Genomic DNA, 24,996 nt, shown 5'->3' with positions numbered 1-24,996 from the left:
ATGTGATTTTAAATTTGCTTAAGTCACACTTTCTGGGGTAGAATCTGTGTTGGAGCCCTGGGGAACATGATAGAATCTGCATTGGAGCTCTGGAGGATCAGCGAGACAATGATGAGACCTCAGTTCTTGTCTTCTTGAAGAAAAGATTTCAATCAAGAGACAAAATATAAAAACGCAAACAAGAATTTATTGACCACAGCAAAAATATACTTAGGACAGTGAAACAAGGAAGAGCACAGAAGAAGCAACAGGAGAGGCCAGGCTGGGCTGCTTTGGTTCACTGGGAAGTCAGAGAAAAGGGGGTCTTGGAGACAGGTTCAGGAGATCAGCCCAAGATGAGCTGCCACTGCTCAATGCTCCTCTGGTTGCAAGTCTCCTGGGGTCCCTTGGAATTTAGGAAATACAAGCCTGTGAGGGGAGAAGGAAATACGGAGAGGTGCAGATGTGTTCCTGGGAAGGACAGCACACTGGGACCTCAGTTTTCAGGAGTTTTAAAGGCTGGGCTTTTATGGGGGGAGGTAGGGAAGGATCAATAGAATATTCATCAACTTTATGCTGATGTATTTATTCTCTTAATTTGTCTGTCCTTGGGTATGTTGGCAAATGGCACTAATTGGATTTCTGTTATCTGTCTCCTTGAGTGGTGTGATTTAAGCTATTTACCCTCTGGTTGGTGAGAAGTCCAAGCCATTTACTCTTAAGTGTCCTTGATTTAGGGAGGATAGGATTTACTAGGTGGCTGCAAACTGCTGTTTAACTATCTTAGTCTCCCTATTGCACTTGTCTTGGAATTTTCCTAGCTTCTTCCTATTCTATGAGATCCATTGAGGTGACCCATCATTGAAGTGGCTAAGAGTTTTCCTCCTCTCACAAAACACAAGGAAGACTTTGGCAGGGGGAGAATGGGCCCTATCATCTTAGATGCACAAATTCTAGGCATTGTGGGAATTCGGTTGCTTATACCCAAGGCAGCTGTGGGGAAACTGCACTGTCCACAGATAAGATGCCTATAAATAACATCTCCCCTGGATGGGTGTGTTCTCTTTGTTGGTTAGTATTTTCAACGAGGACTACAGTGAATAAAGTTTAGTGAAAGTTGGTGCCTTCTTACAAAGACAGTAAAGCAGGAAGTTGGCACGGTTTGTTTGTAAAACCTTCAATGGGTCAAATTCTTTCTTGCCCTTACTCAAAATGGCCGCAGAAGTCTGTCCTACCATTTGAAGCTTACTGCCCTTAACTAAGATGGTGCTGGGGGAGAGCAGTTAAAAATTAGCTTGCCCTCTTTGCTGCCCCTGACCATCATGGCTTCCATGGCGTCGATCACGTGACGTCCCCGGACTACGGCGCGGGAGAAGGGTAGGAGGGCCCTTGAAGGGTGCGCGTTCCCGTGGCGGTGCACCGGGTAGGTTTCAGTCAGAGTCACTATGGCGGCCGGCGCTGGCAAGGTAAGCTGAGGTGGCGGCGGCGGCAAGGGAAGCTGGACCTGTCGTGGCGTCCGGGCTTCAAATCTTCGCAGCCCGTCCTCGGAGAGGTCGGCCGAGTTTGTGGCCAGTCGCGAGGGCTGGCGGGGGCAGGTTGAGGTGGGCGAGAGCTGAGGCGGACGGGCACCGGCGCTTGACGGCCGTTTGTTTTGGTGTTTCCCTACCAGGTCGGAAAGTTTCCTGCCTCGCCTGGCACAGCCTGAGCGTGTCCCACCCGCCGAGAGTGGTGGAGGCTGCGGCGGACTCAGCCCGGGGCCTCCAGGCCTCTCCTCCAACCTCCGGGCCAGCCTTCCTCCCCCACCTCCTCGTCCGCCGGGAGCTGCGGCTGCTGTCCCTGAGATGCGACCCTCGCGGGGGCGACCCTGAGAAGAGGCGGCCAGTGTGCTGACCGGGAGCCGGGAGCCTCGGCGTCCAGGGACCAACTTGCTGCGAGCGGAGACCCCCGAGCCTCCCCGGGGTGGTGTCTAGCTCGGTCCGCATCCCCGCCCTGGTCGCGGGGACGCCCGCCAGGTGCCCGGGAGTCCCCACTCGGCCGCTGTCCGCGTCCCCGCGGGTCCCTGTTCCTCGTGCCAAGGACTCCAGCCACCGCCGCCTCGTCTTGTGCGGTCCGGGGACCCTGGGCCACCTCCCGGCGGCCTCCGCGCATCTGGGGCAATGCAGGCTGTCCCGCTGGCGGTCTAGACCCCTTGGTCTCCCTCTCGTCCTTCCACTTCGGAGACCCTCCAGGACGGGTGGTGGCTGCCCAGAGGTGCTCGGCTACACCTCCCTTCGCCCCGAAAGGACCTCTCTGGCCGCATCAAACCGACCCTTCCTTCATGCTGCAGTGCTGCAACATTTCCGCCACCGAGGGGGAAAAGCGGCCGCGATCCCAAACAAAACGTAGGAATTGGTGTGTGACTCATCGGCTTGGATATCTCCAGTCCCCAAACTGTCTTCTAGGAGTTTTCTTGGCTGAAGCTATCCGATGTTTGAGCCTTTTCTTCCCAAGGAAGAAGATGGACTGAAAGCTGCCAGTTGGGGACTTTTTGTAATCAGAGCGCGGAGGTGATGGGGCTTGCGCTGGCTTGTCTTCCCACTCAAGTGAAGAGTTGTTGATGTTCACTGGTTATGCTTAGACAATGTGCAGTTTGTTTTAATATAAAATTTTGGGGAGGATAGGGGTATAGGCTTGTGAAGGGCAGTCCGGATCCGGTGGAACTCCTCTTTGTCCTTTAGTAGGAGAGACACCTCTAGTCTGTCCTCGATGCCGTCAGCCTTGGCCATCTTCACTTGCCGCCCGAACTCGCACCCGTTTCAGGAGCGTCATGTCTACCTGGACGAGCCCATTAAAATCGGCCGCTCCGTGGCCCGTTGTCGACCCGCGCAGAATAATGCTACCTTTGATTGCAAAGTGCTGTCAAGGAACCATGCTCTGGTCTGGTTTGATCACAAGACAGGCAAGGTAATGTCACCACATTGTTTAACAATCATTACTTTTTGTTTCCTTTTGCTCTTTCTGCATAATTCATGTGGGATCTCAGGGTTTGCACCCATAGAAGACTTTCAGCAAGGCCACGGGATCAACGTTGTGTGTGTCTAGTTCTAGTGGAAATTTAATTGAGGTGGTTGAATGGAAAACAGAGAAGGTATTGTAATTAAATGCCTTGGGAGGGCGATGGCATCTTGATAAGGTGGTCATTCCCAGTGAAATCCCAAACCCTAGTTTGTTTCGGAAAACTAGATAGTGAAACTTGGCTTCTTGTTCTCAGTCTTTTTAGAAACGTGAATTTGCAGTTCAGACCTTGATTAAGCAAGCAGCAGTTCCCAAAGCAATGCTGGGAATCCTTGGCCATTATTACACTCGAGCTCAAGTGTCTCCGTGGTGAGATGTAGTTAACACGTAGCTTTTAGTTGAGTTAAGATCAGGGCCTGTCTTGTAAAGGCAGGCCTTTGTGTAATGTTAGATTTTGAAGGATTTGATACATGTATACCCACGAAGGAGTAATTTGTTGTTATTAAAGCCAGTTTAATTAGGTATGAACAACTAACTACATTTTCAGAGTTTTGTTTGCAAGTTGCGTGAACATTTACCTGTTGTTTTGGAAATCACTTTTTGATGTTGCCTGTAGCACTTATTAAAATACTTTATGTGTACTTACAGAGGTGATATTTCAAAAATCAGCGTTAGGAAATTAATTTACTTCTGAAATGATATTCAATTCTATCAATTATTGCATTACTTACATACAGCAGGATGAATTTAGAGCTCTTTATTTTAAGTGTGACCATTTTATCATTTTTATGTTGGCACCCTAATACTATACATGTGAGTGCTTATATTTTAAGAATACAAGGGGGAAAAAAAAGACCCTTTCAATTTTTAAAATGCTTTATGTGTGTAAAGAATATACCAAAGAGCTCATCTTTGTGCTTAAACTTCAGGTTTTATGGCCGGTTTGGCTCAGCAGTTAGAGCGTCGGCCTGCGGTCCAGAGAGACCCGGGTTTGATTCCTGCTAAGGTCATGTACCTCAGTTGCAGTTTGTCCCGGCCCTGGTTGGTTGTGCGGGTGGCAGCCACTCAATGTGTCCCTTTCACATCGATGTTTCTCTCTCCCTCTCACTCTTATCTGAACAAAAAATGGAAAAATGTCCTCGGGTGAGGAAAAAAAAAACAACTTTAGGTTTTAGTTAAGCTACAGTATCACTTCCAACTTAGAGCAAGTTATGTAAGACTAATAAGAATATCTCCGGTTTCACCTCCTGACTTTTGCTCCCCCTTTTTGAGTTAAATGATTTAGTCTTTTTAAAAGAAAAAGTTAAGTCTTCAAGAGTAGTGTTTTGAAATAAAAGAAACCTGAGCCTCAAAAGGAAGAAAGTAAAATCTGTTGCTACTGACTTAAGGAATTAGTTTATAAATCATTTTTCAAAGAAGGGAGGAAAAAATTGCCCAAGTACTGTGTGCTTGCATAATACCTTTCTCCTGATCTGTGTGTAGGATGAGAACTGAAAAGTAGTTCAATTTTTCTGTATAATACCAGATGCTCATTTACCTGTGGAACAGAGATTCCCCCCCACCCTAGAAACTAAAGTTTGGGTGCCTGAAAGATTTCACAGATTACCTAGGTTTTTTTTTTCATGTTTTTTTCTCTTTATTGATTTTAGAGAGAGAGGAAGGGAGAGGAAGAGAGAGAAACATCAATTGGCTGCCTCCTACATGCCCCCCCACTGGGGATCGGGCTCACAACCTGGGCATGTGTCCTGACCACGAATTGAACCGGCGACCTCTTGGTGCATAGGGCGATGCTCAACCACTGAGCCACACTGGTGGGACCGGATTACCTAATTTAAATAATTTAAAGTGAATATTCATAGTACTCACCTTTCCATCAGTCAGATTCAGAATTCAATTAACTGCTAGTGCCTTAACTCAACCAGCTTTCAAATTTTTGTCTTTTTATGTCCCTGGGCAACAGTTATAGTCCAAATTAATCAGATTACAAGTTTGCTTAAAGTACATACTCTGAAAATGCACATTCTTTACTTTGATTCAATACTCAAAGGAGACTCAGATATTTTTTCTTTTACTAATTTGAAAAACAGTGATTACATGAACAGTGTTTTTTGTGGCTATACTAAAACCCCCACAATAGGTTATTTTGAGATGACTAAGAATAGGTCAGTAGTGAGTGTTTATGTATAAATTGTGATGACATGTTAAAAATTAAAATGGGATTTGTTATTAGAAAAACTTATCTTTAAAGGATACACAACTCATTTCTGCCATTTTTCATTTTTATTTCTGCTTTATTAGCCAAACACTCAGAATATTACTTTAGGTGTAGATATAATTATTGGCAATTGTACCACCTAATCTAGTTAAAACAAATAACCTGTCAAATTTTGCCATGTGATCAAATTATTTTAGGAATTAACTATTTAAAATTTAAATTCAAACAGACAGTTGGTTGTTAATCCTCACTCAAGGATATTTTTTCCATTGATTTTTAGATAGAGTGGAAAGGAGGGAGGGAGAGAAACATCAATGTGAGAGATACACTTCAATTGGTTGCTTGCTGCACAACCCCAACTGGGGCCAGGGATCGAACCTGCAACCCAGGTACATGCCCTTGACAGGGAATAGAACCACAACCCTTTGGTCTGCAGGCTGATGCTCTAACCACTGAACCAAACCGTCCAGGGCTCAAACAGACTGGTTTTTATTGAGCATTTGTTATGTGCCAGATATTGTGAGGTACACAGTTCCAAAGAAAACCCATAGTTTGACCAAATATCATTTATTGTTTTCTCTGTGAAATTTCCAGTTTGAGGATTTCTGCTATAATTGTCTCACATCAAAAGTCCCTGGGCCATTCCCAACACATTCTTTTGTATAGTTCAAGAATCCCCTCCTCAGGCAAGTTTTTTTTTTACTCCAAACATCTCTGAGCCTCAGTTTTAACTTCTGGGGATAATAATGGTATTGATAATAATTGTTTTGAACATTGGGATAATCATGTAAATCACTTAGCACCTTTTTCCTGGGCATTATTAAGGGCTCAGTACTTAGGGAGGAGGGTGTTTGGAGTGGGGGAAGAGGAACCATCTAGGCCGCTCTTTGCAATTTGTTGTGCTATGGAATCTTAGGAAGGTAGTGAGAAATTTTTTTCTTTCATGTGATGGCATGAAATTGTATGTAGAAGTAATTTTTTTTCCCTTTATTTATTTTAGAGAGAGGAAGGGAGAGGGAGAGAGAGAGAGAGAAACATTGATGAGAAAGAACATTGATTGGCCGCCTCCTGCATGCCCCGCACTGGGGATTTGGCTCACAACCTGGGCATGTGCCCTGACCGGGAATCGAACTGGTGATGCATGGAGTGGCACTCAACCACTGAGCCAAACTGGCTGGGCATATGTAGAAGTAATTTAAAAAAATTATTGATTGATTTTAGAGAAAGAGAGAGAAACACCTATTTGTTATTCCACTTATTTATGCATTTATTAGTTGCCTTTTTTTTTTTTTTTTTTAACAGGGAGTGCCTTTTATTTTATTTTTTTCTAACTCCTCATCTGAGAATTTTTTTTTTTCATTGATTTTTAGAGAGAGTGGAAGGGAGGCAGCGGGGGAGAGAGAGAGAGAGAGGTAAAAACATTGATGTATCACATTGATTGGTTGCCTCCAACACAACCCCAGTCGGGGCCGAGGATTGAACCTGCAACCCAGGTACATGCCCTTGATTGGGAATCGAACCTGAGACCCTTTGGTCTGTGAGCTGAGGCTCTAACCACTGAACCAAACCTGTCAGGGCTGGTTGTTTCTTGTATGTGCCCTGATCAGAGATTGAATCTGAAACTTTGGCATATCAGGGTGATGATCTAACAAACTGTGCTACCTGGCCAGGGCTGTAAAAGTGATTTTTTAAATTGAAACATACAAAGTTGAGAACTGTGTCCAAGTTGGCACTTTACCTGGGAGGTGGAAAGTTGAGGTAATATGCCCTTTGGTTTATTTTATTATTATAATTTTTTTTAATCTTCACCCGAGGATATTTTTTCCATTGATTTTTATTTTTATTTATTTAGTTAGTTTTTTCCCTTTATTGATTTTAGAGAGAGAGAGGAAAGGAGAAGGAGAGAGAGATAGAAACATTGATGAGAGAGAACATTGATTGACCAACTCCTACATGACCCACACTGGGGATCCGGTCCACAACCTGGGCATGTGCCCTGATCAGGAATCGAACTGGTGACCTCTTGGTACACGGGTCAACGCTCAACCAGTGAGCCACACTGGCCAGGCTATTTTTAATTTTTAAAATGTTTTTAGTGATTTTTAGAGACAGAGGAAGGGAGAAGGAGAGAGATAGAAACATTGATTGGCTATCTTCTGCAGGGCCCCCACTAGGGACTGAGCCTGAAACCCAGGCATGTGCCCTGATCAGGAATCAAACCAGCAACCTCTTGGTGCATGGGTTGATGCTCAACCACTGAGCCACACTGGCGGGGCTTTCCATTGATTTTTAGAGAGAATGGAAGGGAGGGGGAGAGAGAGAGAGACAGACACATCAGCTGGTTGCCTCCTGCATGCGCCCCATCCAGGAGATTGCTAAAGATTGAACCTGCAACCCAAGAACGTGCCCTTGACCCGGAATTGAACCCTTTGGTGCACTAGCCAGTGCTCTAACCACTTAGCAACACCAATCAGGTCTTCTTTTGGTTTATTTTATTATTTTTTTATCCTCACCCGAGGACATTTTTCCATTTCTTTGTTCAGATAGAGTGGGAGGGAGAGAGGGAGGAAGAGAGAGAAACATCGATGTGAGAGAGACATATCGACTGACTGCCACCCACACGACCCCAACTGGGACCCGGGACAAACTGTAACCGAGGTATGTGCCCTTAGCGGGAACCAAACCTGGGTCTCTCTGGTCTGTGGGCCGATGCCCTAACCACTGGCCAGGGCTTGGTTTATTTTTTATTGTGATTGTTGTGTTCTTCATGGACCATTATGGGAGGCCCATTAAAATCTGGACAAGCCCGGCCGGTGTGTCTCTGTGGTTGATCGTCAACCCATGCACCAAGAGGTCACTGGTTCAATTCCTGGTCAGGGCACATGCCCAGGTTGTGGGCCAGATCCCCAGTGTGGGGCATGCAGGAGGTGGCCAATTGATGTTCTGTCTCATTGATGTTTCCATCTCTCTCCCTCTCCCTTAAATCAATAAAGAAAAAAAATCTGGAAAAAATACTAGACATTTGAAACTTTCTGATTACTCAAATAATACATGTTCATTATAGAAAATTTGCAAAATGTGAGCACACTTTTTAATGGAAATGTAGGTGACACTTTTTAATGCTAAGTTCATGGAATGTATTGTGGTACTTAAATCCTGCGTTTTGAAGGGTCATAGGTTTGCCACAAAGCAGACTTTAACAAGCTTTCCCAAATCACCTACTCAGATGTGTAGCAGTTGGACATTGCCCTTCTTGGATACTGGCCCAGTGTTTCATCTTTTTTGGAGGTCAGAATTTTCATGTTAGGTGGTAGATAATAGAATGGTTATTAATCCTTCTATTGACTCAAGGTACCACTGAAAAAAAATCTACCCATATGGTGATTGCATAGAAAGGATAGTGAATGGACTACCTCTTTCTGATTTGGATGGCCCCACTTAATTTGAGGCTTTGTGGACAGGTGATAGTCTAGTGGTCCTACAGTATGCCGTCTATTTCCAGTCTCACTGTAGTAGTTGTTGTTTACTTCTAGTTTCCTATTTTAACTTAAATTCAACACATACTTTTGAGCACTTGTTCTAGCATGATCTGTTTTAGTGAAGGGCATGGTGAGGGGAAGGAAATGGCGAGAACTGGTAAGAAATTGTTATTTCTTTATAGGAGGTTATATTTTTTAAAAATATTTTTTATTGATTTTTTAGAGAGTGAGGAAGGGAGAGAGAGAGAAACATCGATGTGAGACAGAAACATTGATTAGCTAGCTGCCTCTTGCATGCCTCCCACTGGGGATCGAGCCCAAAACCTGGGCATGTGCCCTGACTGGGAATCAAACCAGGACCTCAGTTCATGGGCCAACACTTCATTCACTGAGCCACACCTGCCAGGCTTGGAGTTTATATTTTAGAGAGGGTGACTATACATTTTGAGAACAGTTGATTGAGATAAGATAGTGTTATATAAGTGTAAATCGTAAGAGAGTGACAGAGTTTGAATTGGACTTTAAAACAAGGGATGGATAGATACAAGTTAAAAAGTGCTTTCTGGTTTGTTTTTTTTAAATTTTTTTTATGTGTTTTGAGGGGATGAGAGTAGAATAAACAACAAAAGCAAATGATTTTGAATGAGGTTGTCATCTTTCAAACACTGTAGAAATGAATTTTGTTGGATTGTAGAGTTCTTTTTGAGAGCACCTATGGTGAATACCCATTCTGTGTGATGGTTTTATGTTTGTACCTTGTTTTTGTAATTAGTTGTTAGACCCTGGGGGAGAGAGTCTCTGCCTTATATGTCTGTTTCCTTTTATTTTGTATAAATTAGATACTGGGTAGAAGCTGAGTAGATAGTGTGGTGTCAGGTTGTAGAATGCCTTGATTACCAAACTTAAAGACATGGACCCACAGGCTATGGAAAGCCAGGGAGAGTTCTGTGAGTACCAACATACCAAAAACACCATTTAAGAGTGACACAACAATATGTAGAGAGATCTGGAACAAGGAAAAATGAGTAACAGCTTAACTAACACTTGTTGTGCATTATGTACCATGCCCTGTTCTAAATGCTTTAAATGTTAATTTATTTACTTTTTAAATAGCTGTTAAAGATAGGTTTTTATTTTTTCCATATTAACCTATGAGGAAATTAAGGCACAGGAAGGAGTAGATTAAGTTTACTTGCCCAAGTTCACCCAGCTAATAAATGGTAGAGCTAGGATTTGAACTGAGGTATTCTAACTCTTGATTCTAGGTTCTACGTAGAACCCAAGCTCTTAACTACTCTGCTATTCTGAGGCTTTGTAACAGTTTAGATATGATGTCATTTTGTAAGAATATAGACCAGATTCACGATAGGAATGAAAATAATTAAAGGCTAGAAAGTGAGAAAAGGTAAGTGTATTAACTTATCAGTTAGGACTTCAGCAAAGAGAGGCTCTGTATGGACTGGAGATTTTAGGGGAGGTTTCATGGCTGGGATGGTTTTATGGATGAAATGCAATTTGAGCTAGACACTAGGACTTTTTAAATAGGGCAGAATAGATGGAGTCAGTCATAGTTTTGGGTGGGAAGAATTGCTCAAGCAAAGGCATAGAAGCAGGTATGTTCCAAGGATATTGCAAGGAAGTCATTGCAAAGAGAATCTCCAAAATTCTACAACCAAGATAGTTTCTTCCTTCCCGTACCTGAATAATGACAGCAAAGATTCTGGCCTTAGCTTTTGGGAGAATGGCATATTATACACTTACTGATTTTGTTTATTTGTTTGTGTTGTTTTAACAGATACCTAATTTTTTTTTTTGACAGAAATGAAAAAGTTATTAAGAGGTGCTGCTTTTTCTGAGAAAATCGCATATTTGACACGTTATATTTAAGGCATATTAATATAAACATAGTTTAAGGCCACATTTTATATCCAAAGCACATATTCATTTACTTCTGTGTTAGTTTTCATAGTAGTAAAAAATTAATGAAACATTTTCTCTGTTATTTCAAGTTGCAAAAAATATTGACAGTATATACACATATATACATTTTTTCCTACTTAGTTATTTGACTTTAGGTTAAATTTATTCTTTACCTTACTAGGCTCCTATTTGGTTTTCTTAAGTGGTATTATGTTAGAGCTTAGTATCTATTCTCTTTGATAAATAGAGACGAAGGTGTCTGTCATTTAGAGTTTTAAGTGAAAAGATTGTGAGATTGTTTCTTAAGGTATGTCAGTTATGTGAATCAAGAAAAATGGTGGCACTTGTTTGCTGTGGAAATGTTCTGAGGACTCTTTCCTGCCCATGCTTCTGTCACTGCCACTACAGGTAAAGTAACATTTTACACCAGTGCTCAAAAATCTAAGTTGTTGGGGGCTTCCAGTCAAGATGGTGGTATAGGTCAATGCCGTACTCACATCCTGGCACCAAGGCGAGGGCTGTAGGGATAGACAGAAGTGCTGGCAGAGGCCATTGTTCCTTTGCTGAGTCCTTTCTCCATAGAGCCGGCAGGCACCATGTCTGAGTTTCCATCAACCTGGAAATCCCTGTTTGCCCCATCTAGTGATTGCCTGAGACCCTGCCCACCCAACTTGTGGGCCCACTGATACAGTTTCCAGTGGCGTTTTCTTTCTTTTCTTTTTAATCCTCACTGAGGGTTTTTTTCATTTATCTTCAGATAGAGCAGGAGGGAGAGAAGCGGGGAGAGAGAGAGAGAAAGATATCAATTGGTTGCCTCCCGCACTACCCCAACCGGGGTTGGGGATGAACCACAACTGAGGTACGTGCTCTTGGCTGGAATCGAATCCGGGACTCTTTGGTCTGTGGGCCAGTGCTCTAACCGCTGAGCTAAACTGGCCAGGGCTCTTTTTTCAAAAAATGTTTTCATTGATTTTTTTTTTTTTTTTAGAGAGAGAGGAAGGGAGAGAAAGATACAAACATTGATGTGAGAGAGAAACATCGATTGGCTGCTTCCGGCACGCCTCTCACCAGGGAACAAGCCCCAAACCCGGGCATGTGCCCTGACCGGGCATCGAACCAGGACCTCTCAGTCCATGGGATGACACTCAATCCACTGAGCTACACCAGCTGGGCTCCAGTGGCTTTTTCATACAAATGGCCTGTCTTGGTTTATGCCTCAGGTTTCCTAAAATCCCTCCAAAAATCAGCATCTGGCCTCAGTGCTCCATACCTCTAGTTAAGTGACCCCAGGCCTGGCACTAGCAGCAGCCCACTTTGGTTTACAGCATGGCCTTTCTTGGGCACCTCCAAGCCCAGCACAAGTAGCAACCACCTGCAGATTGCTTTGTAGCTCATACTGGAAGGGCCCCAGGCAGAACACAGGTGGCAGCTGACCGTGGCCTGCATCTCCCAGGAGGCCCCAGAGCTTCAGACCACCTCGAAGCAACACCCCACTGCATCCACAAACGACACACTCAAGTTACCAGAGCCCCACTGAAATAAGTTCTCTGTGGGGTGCGCCCCTACACAGCTGGTTCTCCACAGTGGTCACAGCCAGCTCTTACAGCTGATCAGCCTGGGGTAAATCCCTCCCATTGATGTACCAACAGCAATTAAGGCTCAGCTACAACACGAGAGTGTACATAGCCCACACAGTGGGGGTACTCATGGAGTGCCCAGCTTGGGTGATTAAGGAGGCTGTGCCACTCTATCCTACAGGACACTTACTACATTAGGCCACTCTACCAAGCCCCAGAGATGTAACAGCTCTACCTAATACAGAGAAACAAACACAGAGAGGCTGCCAAAATGAGGAGATACAGAAACATTCCCAAATGAAAGAAAAGAACAAAACTCAAGAAAAAAGAACTCAACAAAATGGTGACAAGGAATCTGCTAGATGCAGAGTTCAAAACACCGGTTATGAGGATGCTCAATGCACTTAGTGAAAACTTGAACAGCATAACAAAGGACATGGAAACAATATAGAAGGATCAGTCAGAAATGAAGGATAGAGCCCTGACCAATGTTGCACAGTGGTTAGAGCATTGGCCTGTGCACCAAAGTGTCATGCATTCTATTCCCAGTCAAAGGCATATACTTGCATTATAGGTTCTATCCCTGGCCCCAGTCAGGGCACAGGCAGGAGGCAACCAATTGATGTTCTCTCACATGAATATTTCTCTCTCTCTCTCTCTCTCTCTCTCTCTCTCTCTCTCTCCCTGCCTCTCCCTGCTCCCCTGCTCTCTCTGACTCCTCCTTCTCCCATTCCCTCTCCCCCTCCCACTTTCTCTAAAAGTCAATGGAAAAAATATCCTTGGGTGAGAATTAACAAAGAAAGAAAGGAAGAAATGAAGGATACACTGACTGAAATAAAGAACGATTTACAGGGAATCAGTAGTAAAGTTGATGAAGTTGAGAATCAGATCAACCATTTGGAATATAAGGAAGCAAAAGCCACCCAATCAGAACAGCAAAAAGGAAAAGGATCCAAAAAAGTGAAGATAGTGTAAGGAGCCTCTGGGACAACTTCAGGTATACCAACATTTGGATCATGGGGGTGCCGGAAGGTGAAGAGAGAGAAAAAGAAACGGAAAGCCTATTTGAAAAAATAATGACAGAAAATTTCCCTAACTTGGTGAAGGAAATAGACATACAAGTCCAGGAAGCACAGAGAGTCCCAAACAAGATGAACCCAAAAGAGGCCCACACAAAGACACATTATAATTAAAATTCAAAAGGTCAAAAGACAAAGAGAGAATCTTAAAAGTAGCAAGAGGAAAGCAGTTAGTTACTTACAAGGGAACTCCCTTAAGACTGTCAGCTGATTTCTCAACAGAAACATTGCAAACCAGAAGGGATTGGCAAGAAATATTCAAAGTGAAGAAAAGTAAAGACTTACAGTCAAGATGACTCTACCTAGCAAAGCTATCATTTAACTCAAAGGACATATAAAGAGCTTCCCAGACAAGCAAAAGCTAAAGGAGTTCATCACCACAAAACCAGTATTACATGAAATGTTAAAGGGTCTTCAAGAAGTAGAAAACAAACAAAAAAAAAGAAAAAAAATATGGACAATAAAATGGCAGTAAATACATATCTATCAACAATTGAATCTAAAAAACAAAATACAACGAAGCAGACAGAAACAGACTCATGGATGCAGAGAACATTTTGACTGGGGGGTTGGGGGAAATGGGTGAAAAGGTGAAGGGATTAAGTACAAATTGGTGTTACAGAATAGCCATGGGGATGCAAAGTACAGTCTAGGAAATATAGTCAGTATATTCTAATAACTATGTATGGTGTCAGATGGGTTCGAGATATATCAGGATGATCATTTAGTAAGTTATATAATGTCTAATTGCTGGGGTGTACACAAACTAATATAATATCGTATGTCAGCCCTGGCCTGTTTGGCTCAGCAGTTAGAGCATTGCCTGTGGAACAAAGAGTCTTGGGCTTGATTCTGGTCAAGGGCATGTATTTCGGTTGCGGTTCAATCCCGGCCATGGTTTGAGTGGAAGCAACCAATCCATGTGTCTCTTGCATGTCAACGTTTTTCTCTCTCTCTTTCTCTCCACCCCCCTCACATTCTATCTGAAGATAAATGGAAAAATATTCTAGAATGAGGATTTTTAAAAAAATGTATGTCAACTTTATTTTATTTATTTATTTATTTATTTATTTTTTTTTTGGTACATGACCTTAGCGGGAATTGAACCCAGGACTCTCTGGTCCACAGGCTGACACTCCAACCACTGAGCCAAACCGGCCAGGTCATGTATGTCAACTTTAATTGAAAAATAAAAAAATTTTAGTTGAGCACAGTCGGTATGGTTCAGTTGGTTGAGTATTATCTCGTGCACCCAAGGGTCGCCGGTTGGATTCCCTATCAGGGCACATTCCTGGGTTGTGGGTTCAATACCTAGTTGGGACACATATGGAAGGCAACCGATCAGTGTTTCTCTCTTGCATTGATGTTTTTCTCTCTACCTTTCTCTCCGTCTTTCTTAGCATGTCCTCAGGTGAGGATTAATAATTTATTTTGCTTGTTGCCCCATTCATTTTTAGCAAAATAATGTGAACTCCTTCAAAATCTGATTCTCATTTCCTCTTTTTTAGTTCCATCGTCTATTACTCTTTTTTTCCTTTTTACCCCAAACTCTGTGCAGTAGCTATGTAACAGTGTAGACTGTTCCTAGAACAAGTACCTTTTTTGCTGTTTTGTCTCATCTTCCAGAATGATCTTTCCCTTCATCCCATAAGGCCCAGTTTCAATATTAAACCTTCCCTGACTCCTGCTAACTGAAGAATTGATTGGGTCTTCCTCTATACTTCCACAGAACTTTGTAGATAATATCATTATGGGATACACACAACAAAATAACTATGATGCAAATATGTACTGTTGCCTGCCAGATGTGAGCTCTTGAGAACAAGGAAATAGGCACTACATAAATGTTTCGCTGAGTGAAATGTGAACAATAGAGCAGTTTGTATTTCTCCAAACCCTGAGGAGGGTCAAAGAGCAAAAGTTCATTCGAGTTAGTTCTTAATTTGAGATTATGGACTCGATTACCAATAAGTAATCTTTATATAAATCATTACTTATTGAGAACTTGCATTGTGCAAGACAGTTTGCTAAGTGTTTTGCAATCATAGATAATCTAGTTGGTGATATTAATTTTGAGCTATTACCTATGTCTCTATTTCCATGTGAAATAATATTTCTAAGGATTTTATAATATCCAGAGTGCTTTCTTATTTCACTTGATCTGTGTAACACTCTTAGGTAGGTAGAGCAGCTACAGACTGGCTCTCTTTTATCCAAAAAGAGTTTGATGTTTAGAGGTAATTTGTACAAGGTCACCTATTACGAACTATGGGATTTGGAACCAGAATCTAGATTTTTCTTGAAATAAAAGCCAACTGCTAGACGTTTATTCTTAACTATCTTATTATGGACTGAACAATTACTGTACTGAAATTCTGTCTTTTGCTCTCTTGAAAGGCAATTTAAGCTATTATTTTTGGGATGCATAACTGAAATGCTTGTCATATGACAGACTTTCAAAGACTGAGAGAACCTGAGTTAATTATTTCTTTGGGTTAACTAGCATTTTTAAAAGATATTTCTACTACTCCTAGCAATAAATACATTTTTTTCTGAGACTTGCATTGAGACAACTGATTTGGATTTGGGTGTTCATGCAAATGAATGAAACAGCTTTAAAAAACGTATTTGCCATGTAAATTTTTTATCCTTTTAAGAGAATAGATAGTTGTAAATTTAAAAAGTAAAATTTATATAGGTACTTTAAACACATGAAAACTTTTGGTGATTCATACTATATCCTTTGTCAAATATACATTTTGGGTTAGATTTTAATTTAAAGACATAAGAAACTTTGTTTTCTTATTTATTATATTAAGATTTTTCAATACTTTCAGGCTTATAGTTTTATCTACATTTTTAACTACTGACTTAATTCTAGTTGAGGGAAGCAGAAATGAATTTCCAATATGAACTTTCAAGCTATTTGTTTTTTATTTTTATTTTTTGGTTAATCCTCACCAAGGATATTTTTTTCATTGATTTTTCTTTTTAAGACAGAATGGAAGGACCCTGGCTAGTTTGGCTCAGCGGTTAGAGTGTCGGCCCACAGACCAAAGAGTCACGGATTCGATTCCAGTCAAGGGCACATAGCTTGTTTGTGGTTCAGTCTCTGGCCCCGGTTGGGGTCATATGGGAGGCAACCAATCGATATGTCTCTCTCATATCGATGTTTGTCTGTCTGTCTTTCTCTCTCTCTCTCTCTCTCTCTTCCTCCCTTCCTCCCACTCTATCTGAAAATCAGTGGAAAAATACCCTCGGGTGAGGATTAAAAAAATAATAATAATAAAGAATGGAAGGGGGGGGAAATGTCAGTGAGAGAGATCCATCGATTGTCTGCCTCCCACACGACCCCAACTGGGGCCGGGTATCAAACCTTCAACCCAGGTATATGCCCTTGACTGGAAATCGAACCCGAGACCCTTCAGTCTGAGAACCAGTGCTCTCACTGCTAAGCCACACTGGCCTGGGCTTAAGCTGATATTTCGTATTTTTTACTTTATACGAATAACAGGAATACATTATCATAAAAATTCAAACAATAGGGAAGTATAATGAATCCATATATGTCCTCCTTCATATAAGTACCTCCCATCCTCTCTTACTTTCCTCCAGAAGTAACAGTTGTTATTAGTTTGGTATGTGATTTTCAGAACTTTTTCTGTACATTTACCTACTCGGGTATGTAGGTAAGGAAACAGTTTTTTGTTGTCATTACTTTTTTTCATAAGTGATTAGATCATAATTCAAAATTTGCTTTTTGTATGATAACATCAAGTGAATTTTGGTAAGCTATTCTGAAATGTGTTCATATGCTCTCTGATCTGACCAGATTCCAGATTGTTGTAAAATTAATTACTATTATTTATTGAGCACTTAGTAGGTTATGTGCTAAGATTTATGTGCTTTATCTCAATTAATTCTCACAGCAAACTTTTGAAGTAGGTGGCATTATTATCTTCAGTTTATGGATGAAGCACAAATAGTAGTGGAGTCAGTATTTGAACCATTTGATTGCAGAACACACACTCCTGACCTCTATTGCGTGCTACCTCAGCTCTCTTCATCATTAGTCTCATCACCAATCTGTTAGTTAACAATAGAGCAAAAGAAAAAATGCATTGAAATAAATTATTGTCTCTTAACACTGAGATATTTTGGTAGGAAATCTGTTTAGTTTTAGTTGAAGATCAGTTCCTCAAAAAGTATTTATTCATCACTTAACATTTTATAAGTTGAATAAAAACAACTCTTTACATATAAATACAGGGTAGGGCAAAAGTAGGTTTATAGTTGTTTATATGGAAAATAATACAAATGTTAATTAATAATAATACAAGAATAAAATGTTTGCGTACTCACCACTGTAAACTTACTTTTGCCCCACCCAGTATATTAGAGTATCACCGTTCAGATACTATAATATACTTAAAAAGGTACTTTTTTCTTTCATTGGGTGATTTCTTTTTTTTTAATCCTCACCCCGGGATATTTTTCCATTTATTTTCAGATCGAGTGGAAGGGAGGAAGGGAGAGAGAGAGAGAGAGAGAGAGAGAGAAAGAAAAATATCAATGTGAGAAAGACACATCTACTGGTTGCCTCCTGTGTGACTCGATCAGGGCTGGGGACCAAACTGCAACTGAGATGCCCTTGACCGAAATCAAACCCACGACTTTTGGTCCACAGGTCAATAACCTAACCGCTGAGCCAAACCGGCCAGGGCTTTCTTTTTGTTTGTTTGTTTGTTTATTGATTTTTAGAGAGAGAGGAAAGGAGAGGAAGAGAGAGATAGAAACATTTATGAGAGAGAACATCGATTGGCAGCCTCCTACATGCCCCCCACTGGGGACTGGGCTCAGATCCTGGGCATGTGCCCTGACCAGGAATCATACTGGCAACCTCTTGGTGCATGGGTCGATGCTAAACCACTGAGTCACACCAGCCGGGCCCAGCCAGGGCTTTCATTGGGTAATTTCTGAGTTTATTATGTATGGAGTTTGTGTTTTGTTTTCTTTCTTTTTTATCCTCACCTGAGGACATTTTTCCTTTTTTTGTTCAGATAGAGTGGAAGGGAGCGAGAGAGAGAGAAACATTGACGTGAAAGGGACACATCGAGTGGCCACTACCTGCACAACCCAACCAGGGCCAGGGACAAACTGCAACCAAGGTACGCGCCCCTAGCGCGAACCGAACTCGGGTCTCTCTGTACTGCAGGCTGACGCTCTCACCACTGAGCTAAACTGGCCAGGGCTAGCGTTTGTGTTTTAAGTGGAACACACACACACACACACACACACACACACACAAATATAATTTAGAAAAAGTGACAATATTTGTTTTTTTTAACTGTTTATAGAAATACTAATTGTATTATTAGATGCTAGTTACAAGGTTCTTTCCATTTTCAAAAATTCATGGATAAGGAATAAGATCATGTACGTTATAAGTATAGGTATGGTAGTTATGCTTCTAGAATAAACAAAATTTGTAGTTTTGAATTTTTCAAGTTTGCATAGTGAAAAGGAATATTATATCATTACCATATAACCCAATAATTTTACTTCTAGCTATAATAAACTGAAGAGAAATCAAAACATATGTCCACACAAAAACTTGTATGAATGTTCATAGCAGTTTTATTCATAGTAGTAAAAAAAAAAAAAAAAGTTGAAAGAACCCAAATGTCCACTGACTGATGAATGGATAAATAAAATGTGGTATACCATATAATGGAATATTATTTGGCAATAAAAAGAAATGAAGTACTGATGTAGGCTACAACATGGCTGAACCTTGAAAATGCTATCCTAAGTGAAAAAAACCAGACATGTAAGGCTCCATATGGTATAATTTTGTTTATATAAAATGTGTGGGATAGACAAATCAATAGTCAGAAAGTAGACTAGTGGCTGCCAGGGACTGGGAGTTAACAGGGAGTGATGGTTAATTTTATATGTCAACTTGGCTAGGCCATGGTGTTCCATTTTTGGCCAAATACCAGTCCAGATGTTGCTGTGAAGGTATTTTTAAATGTGATTAACATTTAAGTCAGTAGATTTTAAAAATCTTTATTGTTGAAAGTATTGCAGATGTTCACCCCCTTTTTCCCCTTGACCCCCTCCTCCCCACTCCTACCTCCCTCTTGCCTTCCCCACACTGTTGTCTGTGTAAATCAGTATATTTTGAGTAGATTACCCTCCAGAATGTGGTGGGCCTCATGCAATTAGCTGAAGGCCTTCAGAGAAAAGACTGAGGTTCCCCTGAAGAAGGAATCCAGAGAGCCATCATACTCAAGACTACAACAGCAACTTTTCTCTGTGTCTCTAGACTGATGGCCTATCCTGCAGATTTCAGATTTGACGGTCCCCACAGTCATGTCAGCCAATTCCTTAAAATCTCTGTCTTTCTGTCTCTCTGTCTCTCTTTTTCTCTCTGTATAAATACACACGTTCTGTTTCTCTGGAGAATCCTGACTAATATAGGGAGTGACTGTTAAATGGATACGAGTTTCTTTTTGGGATGATGAAAATGGTATAAAACTGATTGTGGTAATGGTTGCACAATTCTGAATTGTACATTTTAAATTGGTAAATCATATGGTATGTGAGTTATAGCTCAAAAAAGTTCTTATAAACAAAGAAATGTTAGATGGAGTAATAGCTTAGTGAAAGTAGATTAGAGCGTAGCAGGTGGAAGAGTGTAGATTGATTGTTCAAATGGGGTAGGATTAACAGAGCAGCTTTTGATGTTAAATTTTTTTTTGTTAATCCTCACCTGAGGATATTTTGCCATTGATTTTTTTAGATAAAGTGGAAGGGAGGGAGATAGAGAGAGAAACATTGATGTGAGAGAGACACATCGATTGGTTGCCTCCCTCATGACCCCGACTGGGGCTGGCAATCGAACCTGCAGCCCAGGTATGTGGCCTTGACTGGGAATCGAGCATTAGTCCACAGGCCAATGCTCTAACTGCTGAGCGAAACTGACCAGAGCCCTTTAGCTTAATTTTTATCACTACTTTCAATTGTGAATTGTCTTACTCTTGGTTAGACTTTTATTTCAACAAATTTAGTAGATGGAGAGAGTGTTTCTAATTTTTGAAAATTTTGATAATAGTCACAATTTAGGTATTATTGACAAGTTGTAGTGCCAACATCTTAATGTGGGAGTTGAGAAATGGTTGGAAAAATACAGTTTAAAAGTCTCAGTCTGAATTGGGATAGCTTAAGATATTAATTTTTACTCACTAGTGAATCTTTCATGTATGCAGGCACATAAAGTACAATAAAATATTGTTGGAATGAATGATGTGGTTTGACCAGAAGAAAATGTTCATTTAAATTATAATTGAACTTAAACTCGAACCATTGTGCATTCCTAGTCTTTCACAAGTATCTGAGTGTCTCATGCTTACAGTGTAGTGTAGTGTCCAGTAGGTACATAGTACTGAAAAATAGAATTACATTACAAATAAGTCCAACAATAGAACTATCTGTGAATCATTGTTTCCAAGGAGCTAAGGGAGTGATATATTCGGGGCAGAAAATGTGGAAGGAATGAAGAGGGTTTCACAGAGAAAGTTGTTTTGAAGCTGCTGTTTGAAGAGTGAGTAGGGCTTTGCTAACTCGATAAAAAAAGAGCAGGGCATTCCAGCCCAAGGGAACAGTATGTGCTCAAGGTAGAAAAACCTAAAAGAGAATGTGGGAAGTGCAACCCAGAAGTTAACAGAATTGGTGATGGGAAGTATAGTAAGTAATTCATAAAAAGCACACATTGAAGTAAAAGATTGGTAAATTTAGATATATTAAAATAAATTTTTAATTAATAGAATGAAAAAGTGAAGAAAAAAACTATGGGAATGTATTTATAATATATATCACTTGCAAAGGAAGTACAACTTAAAAATGATCAAAAGACACAAATAAGAATTTAACAGAAGTAAGAATGGGCAGTAAACAATGTGTTCAACATAACTAGGGAACTGTACTTAAACCATGAGATGTCATTTATACTCATTCACTATGTTGGATAATATCAAGTATGGGTGACATACTTGTAGAGTAATAGGAGCTCTCATGTTCTGTTGTTGATAAGATTAGTTACATTGATTGATTTTTGAATGTTAAATCAACTTTGCATTTCTGGGATAAATTCCACTTGATTGTACTGTGTTATCCTTTTATATTACATTGCTAGGTTTGGTTTGCTTACATTTTGTTAAGGATTTTTGCATCTCTGTTCATGAAGGATTAGTCTTAAATGCTTGTTAGAATTTACGAATGAAGCTATCTGAATCTGTTTGTATTTCATCTATTTATTTTGTGTGTGTGTGTGTGTGTGTGTGTGTGTGTGAGGTTTAAACTGTAAATTTAATTTCTTTGATAGATAAAGGGCTTTTCATGCTAATTAGTTATTTTCCAGTTAACTTAGGTAATTTGTATCTTTTTAAGAAATTTGTCTATTTTATTTAAGTTGGATTTATTGGCATAAAATTATTCATAGCATTACCTTGTTATCCTTGTACTATCTATAGAATCTGTAGTGATGTCACCTCTCTCATATCTAATATTAGCAATTTGTAGCTTTTCTCTTTTTTTCTTTACCAGTTTGACTAGTCATTTAAAGAATTGTTATTTTTAATAGATTTGTCTATTATTTTTTGTTTTCATAGATTTCTATTCTTATCTTTATTATATTCTTCTTACTGCTTACTATGGGTTTAATTTCCTCTTCTGTTTTCTAGTTTTATAAATTGAAACCTTGAGATCACTGACTTAAGATGTCTCTTCTAAATAAAGGCATGTTATACTATGATATAATTATTTTAGCAAACAATTTGACATTGTTATACTGTTAAACTTTTGTATATCTAATAACCCAGTAGTTCTTCACTTAGGTATATGCTCTAGAAAAACTTTATTATATCAGCATTAGGAGACATGTTCAAGCATGTTTAATAGTAGCATTTTTCATGGTAGCAAAAAAATGGAAATAATCCAGATATTTGTCCATTGACAGGAATATGTAAACACTTCTGTTAATTTACACCATGGAATACTGTACAGGAATGAACATGAATTAGCATCGGCTGTATTTATTAGTTAAATGAATCTCCAAAATGTTAAATGAAAAGAGCAAGTTGTAAAGGAATACTTAGACTGTGATACATTAATATAAAATTTTAAAAGTACAAATTTATTCATAAATCTATTTTACTACATATATAGTAATAGAATGGTAAACATCTTTCATTATGAGAAAAGCAGAGAGTGAATATCAAAATAGCTAAATTTTGCATAATATATGCTGGAAAGTGTTAAATACTATACAAATATATACTTATTTAATTTTCATACTTAAATGAATACTTGCTGTGAAGCAGGCACTATTATTATTCTCATTTATAAATAAAGTAACTTATAAGTAAGAGTTCAGAAAACCTTAACTTCCCCAAATCACACTGCTAATCCATGGTAAACCTTCTAATCAAACCCAGGCAGTCTGACTCCAGAATCTGCAGTCTTAACTATTAAACATACTGCTTACCCAGATGGGAGGGCTAGGGGGATTCTGAAGCTGGGTGTTAGGTACATGGATGTTTGTTTTATTATTCTTTAGTTCTTATTCCTATATTTATTTTTGTTTTTATATGTATGAACTACTTAGTTAAAATTTTATTTATTTATTTATTTTTATAAACCTCACTCAAGGATATTTTTCCATTGATTTTTTTTAGACAGAGAGGGAGGGGGAGAGAGAGAGAGAGGGAAGGACTCCGGTGAGAAAGAGAGAGAGAGAGAGAAACATCGATGTGTCGTGAGAAAGACACATTGATTGGTTGCCTCACCAGGGCCAGGGATGGAATCTGCAACTGAGGTACATGCCCTTGACTGGGAATTGAACCCATGACTCTTCCATCTGAAGGCCAATGCTCTAACCGCTAAGCCAAACTAGCCAGGCCAACTTAGTTAAAATTTTAAAAGAAAATAACAATGTCAGTCCATCTGAAATGGAATATAAGAAACAATTCCTTAAACTGTATCCCAAATGAAAGTTTAGGAAGTCAACACCATTAATTTTCTAACATATTTTCTAGATACCAGTAGATTATGAAATATTACAAAAATGACATAGATGATATGTTATTAATATTTTATAATTTGACTTGGATGGTAGTTGCACCCTGTGTTTACTTAGGGTGGTTTGTCAACCTGCACACTTTTGATTTGTTCACTTTGTAGGTATTCCACACTTCAGTAAGTTCTTTATAATAAAAATATCAAATAAAATTTTTTTAAATTCCAGAGATTTTTTTTTCTTTATTGATTTTAGAGAGAGAGGAAGGGAGAGGGAGAGAGAGAGAGAGAGAAACATCTATAAGAGAGAACATTGATTGGCCACCTCCTGCATGCCCCCCACTGGGGATTTGGCCCATAACCTGAGCATGTGCCTTGACCAGGAATCAAACTGGTTACCTCTTGGTGCATGGGTCAACGCTCAACCACTGAGCCACACTGTCCAGGCTCCAGAGATTTTTTTTATTGCATCTGCATTATGTATGTCTTTATTGGGATGATTGTAAGGGAATATAAGGTGAGTTATAAAGTAAAGAGGCTAACTTCGATATTCTGGTTCATTGGAAAGTCTATAAAAGAATGAGGAACTATATTGTCAGGTAACAAAATAAGGAACAGGACAGTATATATATATATATGTATATATATATATATATATAGAGAGAGAGAATATATATATATATATAAAATAATCTACCTTTGGTGCAAAGGGGGGAAAATAGGAAACTATATTTGTTATTTATGCATAAAGAAATCTGGAGGGATACAAAAGGAACTAGTAACTGTGGTTACCTGGGAGTGAGGTAAGGTGGAGGTTGATATGAGATAAGTGTGGCAGGAAAACTTTTTGGTCTATATGATTTTTCAACTTTATGATGGTGCAAAAATGATATGCATTCAGTAGAAACCATACTTAGAATTTTGAATTTTGATCTTTTCTGGGGCTAGTGATATTCAGTACAATACTCTTGTGATGCTGGGCAGTGGCAGCAAACTGCAGCTCCCAGTCAGGCATGTGATCATGATGATAAATCAATAATCTACAGTGTTCATTGTGCTAAATGATTTTGCCCTACTGTGGGCTAATGTAAATGTTCTGAGCATGTTTAAGGTAGGCTAAGCTAAGCCATGATGTTCAGTAAGTGTATTAAATGCATTTTGATTTATAATGGGTTTATTGGGACGTTAATCACATTGTAAGTCGACGAGCAACTGTATAGTATAATATTTTTATAGTGACATATGCCTGGATGTTATGATATTATAGAGGAGGAACATTTAACTCAATCTATTAGTTTATGCTAGTTATACTGTGATAATAAAAAACCCCAAGACCTCAGTGTTTTGTAACAAAGATTTATCTCTTGCTCATGTTGTATGTTTAGATAGGTGGCAGCACCACCCACAATTGTTTTCCTTTCTGGAATTCAGCTTAAAGGAGCAGTTTCTATCTGGGACATGTTCTGGTAGTAGAAGGAAAAGTGCTATGCAGAGCCTTGGAATTACTACAGTTAAAGCTTCTGCTTAGAAGTGGCACAAGTCACTTCCACTCACATTTTATTAGCCAAAGCAAGTCACTCGGCCAAGCATGTTGCAGTTGGGCAGGGAAGTGTAATTAATGTTCATATAGGAAGAAGCAGTGGAATAGTTGCGTAGTCATACATTCTATTACACTC

At 39.8% G+C, this 24,996-nt stretch overlaps 1 protein-coding gene across 30 annotated transcripts in view; it reads left to right on the top strand.

Moving 5' to 3' along the window:
* The first annotated feature begins 1,376 nt into the window (after positions 1-1,376).
* Positions 1,377-24,996, top strand: part of LOC118633232 (sarcolemma associated protein) — a 160,739-nt gene continuing 137,119 nt past the window's right edge. For 20 of the 30 annotated variants that reach the window (XM_036266958.1, XM_036266957.1, XM_036266973.1 and 17 more), the window contains exon 1: positions 2,640-2,922. In XM_036266958.1, coding sequence (XP_036122851.1) covers positions 2,725-2,922 — 198 coding nt within the window. In that variant the 5' untranslated portion in view covers positions 2,640-2,724. Of the gene's footprint in view, positions 1,446-1,648; positions 2,923-24,996 lie in introns of those variants that run through there. The other 10 variants (XM_036266961.1, XM_036266960.1, XM_036266974.1 and 7 more) reach the window with 1 other exon arrangement.

The sequence above is a fragment of the Molossus molossus genome, unplaced genomic scaffold (genome assembly GCF_014108415.1).
Source record: "Molossus molossus isolate mMolMol1 unplaced genomic scaffold, mMolMol1.p scaffold_m16_p_18, whole genome shotgun sequence".
In the NCBI taxonomy this organism is placed as follows: domain Eukaryota; kingdom Metazoa; phylum Chordata; class Mammalia; order Chiroptera; family Molossidae; genus Molossus; species Molossus molossus.
Note: the sequence above shows the minus strand (reverse complement) of the source record. Positions and strands in the feature narration are given on the sequence as shown.